The sequence below is a fragment of the Pelodiscus sinensis genome, chromosome 13 (genome assembly GCF_052426305.1).
Source record: "Pelodiscus sinensis isolate ZL-2025 chromosome 13, ASM5242630v1, whole genome shotgun sequence".
Classification (NCBI taxonomy): domain Eukaryota; kingdom Metazoa; phylum Chordata; order Testudines; family Trionychidae; genus Pelodiscus; species Pelodiscus sinensis.
The window spans coordinates 541,580-552,706 of record NC_143064.1 but is presented as its reverse complement, the minus strand read 5'-3'; the positions used below and the strand labels follow the sequence as shown (position 1 = coordinate 552,706).

Here is an 11,127-nt window from a genome sequence, read left to right as displayed (position 1 = left end):
GGCTCCAGAGAGCAGGGGGCAGCGCTGGCGGGGGGGGGGGGGGGCTCCAGAGAGCAGGGGGCAGCGCTGGCGGGGGGGGAGGGGGGATCCAGAGAGCAGGGGGCAGCGCTGGCGGGGGGGGAGGGGGGCTCCAGAGAGCAGGGGCAGGGCTGGCGGGGGGGGCTCCAGAGAGCAGGGGCAGGGCTGGCGGAGGGGGGCTCCAGAGAGCAGGGGGCAGCGCTGGCTGGGGGGGCGGGCTCCAGAGAGCAGGGGGCAGCTCTGGCTGGGGGGGCGGGCTCCAGAGAGCAGGGGGCAGCGCTGGCGGGGGGGGAGGGGGCTCCAGAGAGTAGGGGCAGGGCTGGCGGAGGGGGGCTCCAGAGAGCAGGGGCAGGGCTGGCGGGGGGGGAGGGGGGCTCCAGAGAGTAGGGGCAGGGCTGGCGGAGGGGGGCTCCAGAGAGCAGGGGCAGGGCTGGCGGAGGGGGGCTCCAGAGAGCAGGGGGCAGCTCTGGCTGGGGGGGCGGGCTCCAGAGAGCAGGGGGCAGCGCTGGCTGGGGGGGCGGGCTCCAGAGAGCAGGGGGCAGCTCTGGCTGGGGGGGCGGGCTCCAGAGAGCAGGGGCAGGGCTGGCGGGGGGGGAGGGGGGCTCCAGAGAGTAGGGGCAGGGCTGGCGGGGTGGGAGGGGGGCTCCAGAGAGCAGGGGGCAGCGCTGGCGGGGGGGGAGGGGGGCTCCAGAGAGTAGGGGCAGGGCTGGCGGAGGGGGGCTCCAGAGAGCAGGGGCAGCACCATCTGACCAAACGGATTTGTGTCCTGAAGCACTAACACTCCCTTTTGTTTTGGCTTGTAGACTCCTGTGCTTACCACCCAGGTATTCCCATATTCCATGACGCCCTGAAGGTGAGTCAGGCAGTAAGACAGTTGTTGTCACATCTGGAGTATTGTGTCCAGTTCTGGGCCCCCCACTATAGAAAGGACGTGGGCGCATTGGAGAGGGTCCAGCAGAGGGCGAACAAAATGATGAGGGGGCTGGAGCACATGACCTGTGAGGAGAGGCTGAGGGACTTGGGTTTGTTCAGTCTGCAGAAGCGAAGAGCGAGGGGGGATTTGAGAGCAGCCTTCAACTTCCTGAAGGGAGGTTCCATAGAGGCTGGCGAGAGGCTGTTCTCAGTGGGGGCAGATGCAGAACAAGGAGCAATGGGCTCAAGCTGCAGTGGGGGAGGTCTAGGTTGGATATTAGGAAAAATTATGTTGCTAGGAGGGTGGGGGAGTGCTGGGATGGGTTCCCTAGGGAGGGGCTGGAGTCTCCATTCCTAGGGGTCTTTAAGTCCCTGCTTGACCAAGCCCTGGCTGGGAGGGTTGAGTTGGGTTGGTCCTGCTTTGGGCGGGGGGCAGGACTCAATGGCTCCTGAGTCTCTTCCAGCCTTACGATGCTATGAGTCTATGAAGTTCAGAACCAGATGCCAGAACTAGCTGCCTCTGCAGGACAAAGGGAGATCCAGCATGTCAGAAGTGCGGGTTTGCAGTGGGGTTCAGGAGCTCAGGGAAGTTCTCAGAGCCTGATCACATGCATCCTGTTCCTGTGTCCAGGGCTGGTCTTGTTGCAAGAAACGAACCACGGACTTCTCAGAATTCCTGTCCATAAAGGTATGTACCCCCCCCCCCACACACATCTCCACAGCAACTCCAGTCTCCACCTGGCCCTTAAACAAAGCAGCAGAACACTCCTGGCTGCCCCCCCCCCCCCCGGCCAGATCCCTGTCCCCAGCCAGCCAGTCCCTCCCTCCCCTGGCCAGATCCCTCTCCCCGGCCAGCCGGTCCCCCCCTCCCCTGCCCAGATCCCTCTCCCCGGCCAGCCGGTCCCCCCTCCTCTGGCCAGATCCCTGTCCCCAGCCAGCCGGTTCCCCTTCCCCAGGCCAGATCCCTCTCCCCAGCCAGCCGGTCCCCCCTCCCCTGGCCAGATCCCTCTACCCGGCCAGCCGGTTCCCCTTCCCCTGGCCAGATCCCTGTCCCCAGCCAGCCAGTCCCTCCCTCGCCTGGCCAGATCCCTCTCCCCAGCCAGCCGGTCCCCCCTCCCCTGGCCAGATCCCTCTCCCCAGCCAGCCGGTCCCCCCTCCCCTGGCCAGATCCCTCTACCCGGCCAGCCGGTTCCCCTTCCCCTGGCCAGATCCCTCTCCCCAGCCAGCCGGTCCCCCCTCCCCTGGCCAGATCCCTCTACCCGGCCAGCCGGTCCCTCCATCCCCTGGCCAGATCCCTCTCCCCGGCCAGCCGGTCCCCCCTCCTCTGGCCAGATCCCTGTCCCCGGCCAGCCGGTCCCCCCTCCCCTGGGCAGATCCCTGTCCCCAGCCAGCTGGTCCCCCCCTCCGCTGGCCAGATCCCTCTCCCCAGCCAGCCGGTCCCCCCTCCCCTGGCCAGATCCCTCTCCCTGGCCAGCTGGTCCCCCCCTCCCCTGGCCAGATCCCTCTCCCCGGCCAGCTGGTCCCCCCCTCCCCTGGCCAGATCCCTCTCCCCGGCCAGCCGGTCCCCCCCTCCCCTGGCCAGATCCCTGTCCCTGGCCAGCCGGTCCCCCCTCCCCTGGCCAGATCCCTCTCCCCAGCCAGCCGGTCCCCCTCTCCCCTGGCCAGATCTCTGTCCCCGGCCAGCCGGTCCCCCCCTCCCCTGGCCAGATCCCTCTCCCGGGCCGTTTGGTCTCTCCTTCCCCTGGCCAGATCCCTGTCCCAGGACAGCCCAATCATTCCGCCCTAGCTAATCTGCCCATTTCCTAGCTGGTTTCCTGTTTCCATTCAGTCTGTCTCCTCCCATCCAATTCCCTGTCCAGCTTCTGGTCCATCCGTGCCCCACCCATCTCTGCTGGGCCCTTTAGCCTAGTAGTAATCACTTCTGCCCAGTGATGTTACTCCCCTGCATCCTAGGCTGTGTCTATGCTGCCACTTTCAGCTCTAAAATTTTAATCATTCAAGGGTATGAACCGTATCCCTGAGCAATAACAGTGTTGTGCTGTAAAGCATTGGCATAAACAGTGCTTCATCGCCAGGAGCCGTGACTGCCAGCGATACGGCTGCCCCCCGGGCGGGTGGAAGTTTCATCGGCAGGAGTCCCCTCCCCCTGATAAAACATGACTACACTGCCCACGTCACAGCACTGCAGCGGCCACGCGGTAACGTGGGCAGGGTGGACACACTGGTTGCTGGGCCTAGATTGCCTTTCTTTGCCTTGTTCTGCTTCTCACAGACTCATCCTGGGGGCTTATCAGTGATACTTAAAATGGCTGACAAACTCCTTCCTTTCTTGCTAATTCTCTCTGCTTCCTCTCGCCTGTGGCACCACCTCTCTCTTTTCTTGCCCGTCTCCCTCTTGCGGTATAGCCAGGCCAAGCCCAAATTGCCATTTCGTTTGCAACCAATCGACCCCTTCTCTGTCCAGTAGCCAATGCTACTGCCCAGTCTTGTGCTGCTTATGGGCATGCCTCTTTTTCTGGATTTGCCCTTCGCCAGCAAAGGGCTGGCACAAAGAGGAGCCAGAGGTCCTTCTGTGAGGCTCTCTGGAGGTATCCAGGGGATTGAAAGGCATCTCCCCACATCCCCTTATCCCCAGGAAGTCTTGTTTGTGCCTGCTGGGGTCAGGTCATAAGAATACAAGAGCAGCCAGACTGGGTCGGACCAAAGATACATCCAGCCCAATGTCCTGCCTGCCCACAGTGGCCAATGCCAGGTGCCGCAGAGGGAGGTAATCCTCACGTGATCCGTTCCTTGTCACCCACCTCCAGAGAAACAGAGGCTAATATCTATAGTAGTAGCCCAGTGTCTGAGAGTCTGTAACGCCGAAATGCTGGCTGTTCCCCCTGGGGGGTGCTGTTGCCTGAAATGCTGGCTGTTCCCTCTGGGTGGCGCTGTTGCTGAAATGCTGGCTGTTCCCTCTTGGCGGCCTGTGCTGCATGGGGAGCGCGGGGCCCAAACGGACGCTTGCACCTCTTGCTCCCCCGCGGTGGTCTGGCTGAGTGGTGCAGAAGTCAGCTGAGCGCCACGGCGGAAGGCGAAGGGGGCGGGGCAGTGACGTGCAGCATGACAGCGGCTCCAGGCCCCACCCCCTGGCCATGAACATCACCGCCCCGCTCCCCTTCGCCTCCCGCCATGGCGCTCAGCTGACTTCTGCACTGCTCAGCCAGGCCGCCGCGTGGGAGCAAGTGGCTCAAGCGACCTTTTGGGCTCCATGCCCCTCATGCAGCACAGGGAGTGTGGAGCCCAAACAGTCATTTGGGCTCCCCGGTCCCCCGAGTGAGAGGCAGGAGGTGGAGGAGAAGTGAAAGAGAGAGACGGAGAGAGAGGCAGGAGACGGAGGAGAGCTGAGAGAGAGAGAGGGGAAGGCAGTAGGAAGAGGAGAGAGAGAGACACGGAGCGAGAGACCAGAGGCTCAGGAGAGAAGACTGAGGTGAAGGAGAGACTTGAAAATCCCATCTTATGACAGGCTAATTGGCTAGTCATATATATAGTAGCCCAATGTCTGTGACTCTGTAATGCTGAAACGCTGGCTGTTGCCTCTGGGAGGTGCGGTTACCTCCCGCCATGGTGCTCGGCTGACTTCTGCACCGCTCAGCCGAGCCGCCGTGTGGAAGCAAGTGACCGTTTGGTGTCCACGCTCCCCATGCAGCACAGGGGTGCTGCATGGGGAGCACGGGGCCCAAACAGCCGCTTGCGCCACTTGCTCCCACGCGATGGCCCGGCTGAGTGGCACAGAAGTCAGCCGAGCACCATGCCGGGAGGCAACAGCGCCGCCCAGAGGGAACAGCCAGGGGGTGGGGCCTGGACGAGCATGCATCTCTGACATCAGGAAAGGGCGCCAGATTCAAAAGGAGGAAAGTGGAGCAGACACAGAGGACGTGGAGGAGACAGAGAGGAGAACGGAGGAGATGGAGGACAGCGAGAGAGAGAGTGAGAGAGACGCAGCAGGAGGAGGAGAAGAGAAACACAGTGAGAGGCAGGAGCGGGAGAAGAGAAAGAGAAAGAAGGAGAGAGAGGCAGGTGGCGGATGAGAGCTGAGAGAGAGTGAGGGCGAGGCAGTAGGAGAAGAGAGAGAGAGGCCATTTGCGCCGCTTGTTCCCACACGGCGGCCTGGCTGAGTGGCGCAGAAGTCAGCCGAGCACCATGGCGGGAGATGAAGGGGGGCGGGGCGGTGACGTACACGCCCAGGGGGCAGGGCCTGGACGAGTGTGCATCCCCGATGGATACAGAGGAGAGCAGAGAGAGAGTGAGAGGGAGGAGGAGGAGAAGAGAAAGAGAGAGACAGAGAGAGAGAGGCAGAAGGCGGAGGAGAGCTGAGAGAGAGGGGGGGGAGGCAGTAGGAAGAGGAGAGAGAGAGAGACGGAGCGAGGGACCGGAGGAGAGAAGACCGACGTGGAGGAGATACCTGAAAATCCCATTTTATGACGGGCTAATTGGCTAGTGATTTTATAATCTTCTATCATATCCCCCCTTAGTCTCCTCTTTTCCAAACTGAAAAATCCAAGTCTTTTTAATCTCTCTTCATAGTGGACCAGTTCCAAATCCCTAATCATTTTGTTGCCTTTTTTAAGATGAGGTGGCCACATCTGTACGCAGTATTCTAGATGTGGGCGTCCCATGGTTTTATACAGGGGCAGTAAGATATTCTCTCTTATTCTCTATCCCTTTTTAATGGCGCCTAACATTCTACAGTGGAGTCTGGATTAACCAAAGTCCTCGGGAGCTGCAGGGTCAGATACAGCGCAGCCTGGGAGAACAGCCCCGCTTGCTGCCCTGTCGCCCTCTAGGAGCAGCTGCTGCCGCTCCTGCCGGAGACGAAGCGGCCCCGGCAGAAGCGGCCGCAGCTTCTCCTAGAGAGCAAGGGAACAGCTGTTCCGTTGCTCTCTACAGTAGAGTCTGTATCATCCGACATTCGGTAATCCGACCATGTGCCAGTTTAGGTTGGATAACAGGGACTCTACTGTATTTGCTTTTTTGACTGCCGCTGCCCACTGAGTGGATGTTTTCAGAGAACTATCCACAGTGACTCCAAGATCTCTCTTGAGTAGTTGTAGTTAAATTAATCCCCATCATGTTGTATGTGTAGTTGAGATTATTTCTTCCAATGTGCATTACTTTAAATTTTCCACATTAACTTTTATTTGCCACTTTGTTGCCCAGTCACTTAGTTTGGTGAGATCTTTTTGAAGCTCTTCACAGTCTGCTTTGATCTTAACTATCTTGAGCAGTTTAGTATCATCTGCAAATTTTACCACCTCACTGTTTACCCCGTTCTCTAGATCATTTATAAATAAGTTGAATAGGATTGGTCCCAGGACAGACCCTTGGGGGACCCCACTAGTTACCTCTCTCCACTTGGAAAACTGACCATTTATTCCTACTCTTTGTTTCCTGTCTTTTAGCCAGTTCTCAACCCATGAAAGGACCTTCCCTCTCATCCCATGACAAATTACTTTACTTCAGAGCCTTTGGTGAGGGACCTTGTCAAAGGGTTTCTGGAAATCTTGAAACCACCAGTCTCTGGCAGCCTTCCAGGCTTCGGGCTCTCTAGTCAGGGAGCAGACACACCACTGCTGGATTCTTGGGGTGTCCCATATCCCGTCCAGCCCCTATCCACTGAACACTCATAGGGACCAGCCTGCAGGTCTCTAAGGAACCATACTTCAGCTTGTAAGAGCAACTCCAGTTCAGCAGCTTGCGGAAGACCAGAGCATGGAGGTTGCATTGTAGTGAAACCAAGAAGGGGGTGATTGTCAGAGAACAGAAATTCAGCTGATAGGGAGAATACTGGACAATCCGGTGACATACAATTCCAAGTCCCCCGTGTGTAAGGACCTGCTTACATAACAGCACTGCTCTCCCCCAGTGCTGGCACCAGCATTTCCAGCCAAGCCTCCTGAGACCCCGAGCAAGCTGGCTGCCCCTCTGCTGCCATGGGCTGGGAGGCCAGGGTGCCTTTCAGATCTCTGACTGCACCTCAAGATGTGGGGGTCTCTCCCCCCGCCTGGCTGCTTGCTTCTTCCTGTTACTTTTCTCTCAAGTCACAGCCCTTCATTAGCATTGGGTGCAGCCTCGGGAGCGGAGCCCTGCAGCGAGCCAGGCAGCGCCGCACGGCTCTCTCCCCGTGGCTCGTGGCCAGTCCCTGAGCAGCTGCACGCAGCTCCTCGTGATGACATTGGTGACCGATGGGACACACGTCTGTTTGACACCTCACACAACAGGCTTTGGGGCCTGGACCCAGGAGGTTCTCGTCCCCTCAGGCACTCGTCCAGTGGCACTAAGAGGGTCCCGGCCCAGCCCCTCCTATTGTTGCTTTTGGCCCAGCCCCTCCTGTTGATGCTTTTGGCCCAGCTTCCTGGTAGTGAGTGCAGCCCAGTGCTGCTCCCTGGGTGTCCCCTGGGTGACTGTGTCCTGGCTGTGTGGCATTCAGGGCAGCGTGGGGTGCAGGTCACCTGCTGCTTGGGGCTAGAATAAGTGAGATCCCTATAACCTGAGGCCCTTACATCACCCGTTGAGGATGTGGGTGACTCAGCCAAAGATTATGGCCTCCTATTGGAGGGGGAGGGGCTGTGGCTGGCAACGTGCAGGAGTTCGGGCAAGATGAGCACGTTGGCCCTGCTGGCCCTAAGGTCTGTGAGTCTGTGCCCAGGACCTACAGAGCCCTCCTATGGGGAGGTCAAAGTGAGCATCAGTCTTGTCTCTGGTTCCTCCCTTTAGGGCTGCACGAAAGGGTGTCATAGCAACGAGAAGCCCACAGAGCCCAACCTGCCAGAGGAGGCCTCAGATGAGCTGAAGGCCAAGTCAAGCCCAGAACTCATCATCCAAAGCCCAAAATCAGCAGAGAAGATGCAGCGTGAAAGGCCAAGGTGAGTCAGACCCCGGCCATGTAGACAGCCCTGCCCTGCCTGCCTCTCAGGATGGGGCAGGGATAGTTAATCCAAGTGGTGAGGAAACGACGTTGGTTTTTGTTGTGTTGCACATGGTTGTTCCTTCCAGCTCTGATGAGCCAAGACACCCACTGCCGATGAAAGTGTCCAGGTCCCTGGAGCAAGCCCTGGAGAAGCTGCAGCTGTCCTCCAAAGATCAACGCCCTGAGGGAGGTTCCTCGTGCAGGGGTGAGAAGATGGGGAAAGGCCTGCCAGGGTGATCTGGGACTCATGGAGGGTGCCCAGCTCAGAAATAGCATGTGTGCCGTGTAGAGGGATGGCAGGCCGGTGAGGTTGTCTGCCGGCATGGAGCTGTGCACTGGGGGGGCTCTGGTCCTGGGTGATGGGGGTGCGAGTGAAGACCTCTGAGGGATGTGGGAGCCATGTAAAGAGCTCTGTGCTCTGTATGTTGATTACAGCAGAGGCTGCTCCGGAGGTCAGAACAGGCACCACCTGTAAGAACTCGGGCTGTAAGGCGGTGAGTTGCATTCGTGGCTCAAGTCCAGGTCAGTGTCCCAGGCTGTGGGGATCAGCGCTCAGGGCACCCACTCCCTTCCCGCAGACTTCGGCGCCACGCCCCGCACTGACACAGACCAGCTTTCTGTGGGGGAGCGTCTTGTGGTCTTGCTGGTCCTCCCCCAGGGCAGTGAGTGGAGCAGCCGGGGCTGACGACTGAGACATCGAGCCTCCACTGAGCTTTGCGTGGAATCTGCTGGCCTCACAGCCAAGCTTGTGTCTCCAGTCCCGTCACCGAAATCCAACAGGCTCCAGTAAAGCTCTTACTGGCCCTTAGCCTGTGACCCAGCGTTGCGCACTGAGGGCCGGAGCTAGAGCAGGGGGCTCCCAGAAACACACACCTGGGTGCCTGGCCCTGTCCTACCTGCTGGCACGAGACCGCTGGCGAGAGAAAAAAGAGTCTGCTCCGCGGCCCCAGTGGGGAGCCAGCTGGCGGCTCGCTCGTATGCTAGAGGCTCATGCACAAAGCTCCGGAGGTCCCAGTGCAGCTGGGAGCTCTCCAGGGGCTGGAGCGGGGAACTGATGAGCATGAGCGTGGGGCCGCGCCGTGCAGTGGGGCTGAGGGGCCAGGGTGGAGGAGGGAGCATGACCAGCACTCACACCCATGTGGGGAAGAGGAACTGGGCCGCAGAGCAAGGTGGGAGCAGGGAGCTGAGTGTCTATTTCTGTCCCTAGCCCCGGGCTTTGCGCCTCCCATCCTATCTGCATGGGTCCTTCCTGAGCAACTTGCCCAAGGCCCCTCTCCCGTATGCAGCACCCCTCCCTGTCCCTCTGCCGAACCAGGTCCCTGCTCACAGCCTGGGGAAGCCAACCTCCCTTCAGCTTTACCTCTAGACTTAGCCCTGCTCAATAGCCAAGTGATGCTCTTGCCTTTGGCACGGGATTGCCAGGCAGCCTCCCCCCTCCCCGGGCTACACTCGAGTCCCTGTCAGACCCTGCTCAGAAAAGCCTGCCCAGGCCACTTCACAGCTGTCAAAAACGCCTGGAAAAAGCCCAGCCAGAAACTCCCCTCCGGCTGCAGCTGCATGGGGTGGGGCTTCAGCTGGGTTCTGAATTGCTGAGGGGTCCGGCAGCTCAGTGGTGACCAGCTGTACTTTAGGAAAGAATCATTCTCCACCTTCCCCTAGTGGTGCCGGTTGGGTTTCCTCTTCAGCAGCATGCTGGGCTGACCACTGCCACTGCCTCTCCCCGCAGAGCTACAAGGGGCCAGACACCGAGAGGGAGGCATGCACTTTCCACCCGGGAGCTCCTGTCTTCCACGAGGGGTAAGAAACAGCCGTTGGAACTGCAGGGTTGCTAACATTCCAGTTGCACAAAATCCGCGGCCCTGCCCTGCCTCTGCCCCAGGCTCTGCTCCCCTGTTGCTCCATCCCCTCCGCCCCACTTACTTGCACTAGGCCGGGGGGAGGGGCTGAGCACTCTTGCCGGGAAGGTGTGTGGAGGGGTGAGGCTCTGGCTGGCGGGTGTGGGGGAGGGGGGAGGCTCTGGCGCGGAGGTGGGGAGTGCAAAGCTCTAGGTCATTCTCCCCCCTAACAGCCTAGATCTCCCATCCGCCCTGGACTTGCGGGTCCCTTTCTGGCATTCCCAGATTCATTTGTTTCTTGCTCTGTCCCCAGTATGAAGTACTGGAGTTGCTGTGGCATTAAAACTACAGACTTTAGCACGTTCCTGGAGCAAGAGGGCTGCACCACTGGGAAACACAGCTGGCTACAGAAGGAGGTTTGTGAGCCTGCCAGGAGCCCTGCTGCTGCAAGGCTCAGACCGTGAGCAGGCAGCCCAGGAGTCCGGAACAGGGACTGCTGCCCATTCTGGGATGGGAACGGGGGCCAAACGAGTTCTTAAAATACCCAGTGCAAATGTTCTGGTTGTCATGTGGTGCTTGAGTGTGAGCACTGCACAAGCCTCCCTCCTGACAGAAAGACACAGGCCTGCCCGAGAGGGTCCGGGTGCTCGGCAAAGGGTGGAGGGGCCTTGCACAGATAATCCCTCCTGCTGGAAGAGTGGGACTGGCCAGTCCTATGCAGGCTTATGCAGACCCAGGCAGAGGGAGACGAACGCCCGCTCCTGTCGAATGCGTCACCTGGCCCAGTGCCGAGGGTGCCGGCGCTATGTACGCAACACAGGCCTTTGAAGAGGCAAACCGCTGCACAGGTGTGATCGCAGGGATAAGCCACACTGCGGTGCCCGTGGAAACCAGGGCAGCAGGACAGGCCGTGAGGGCCGAAGGAGCATTTCTGGTGATTAGCAAATGCAGCCCTTTCACTGCAGGCTGCCTTAACGTCGTCGTGGGCATGTCACGTCCCTGGGGGCTTTTTCAAATGAGGGCAAATTGCAGCGCTACTTGAACACATCCCTGAACCTCTGATCCTTTCCCAAACTTTTCTTCAACTTTTCCCCGGTTTGAAGTCAGGCCTGAGCAACTGAGCCTGGAAGGCAGAAATGCCACCAGGCAGCCTAATAGCAGTGAGCTGGGAAGGGGGCATGTCAGCAGAAGTGCAATGCAGAGGATGGCCAGGCGCCACACGGAGCTGGATCCATTTCAACAGGCCAGGGGACTGAGGAAGCTGCCCAAAGCGGGAAAGGGCTTCCAAGCTACCACGGAGCCAGCCGGTGCAAAGGGCCCCCATGGCCCACCCTGTGTCTTCCCTTGAAGGTTTGCAGTTCAGGACTGACCAGATCCAGCCCAGCTTAGCTGTTACAATGCCAGGCCAGCGCA

At 59.8% G+C, this 11,127-nt stretch overlaps 1 protein-coding gene across 4 annotated transcripts in view; it reads left to right on the top strand.

Moving 5' to 3' along the window:
• The window catches only part of ITGB1BP2 (integrin subunit beta 1 binding protein 2), a 38,303-nt gene that overhangs the window by 11,755 nt on the left and 15,421 nt on the right, over nt 1-11,127 (top strand). For 3 of the 4 annotated variants that reach the window (XM_089781762.1, XM_089781759.1, XM_089781760.1), the window contains 7 exons: nt 822-871; nt 1,562-1,618; nt 7,687-7,835; nt 7,966-8,084; nt 8,315-8,373; nt 9,606-9,676; nt 10,028-10,130. In XM_089781762.1, coding sequence (XP_089637888.1) covers nt 822-871; nt 1,562-1,618; nt 7,687-7,835; nt 7,966-8,084; nt 8,315-8,373; nt 9,606-9,676; nt 10,028-10,130 — 608 coding nt within the window. The remainder of the gene's footprint in view (nt 1-821; nt 872-1,561; nt 1,619-7,686; nt 7,836-7,965; nt 8,085-8,314; nt 8,374-9,605; nt 9,677-10,027; nt 10,131-11,127) is intronic. The other variant, XM_089781761.1, reaches the window with a different exon arrangement.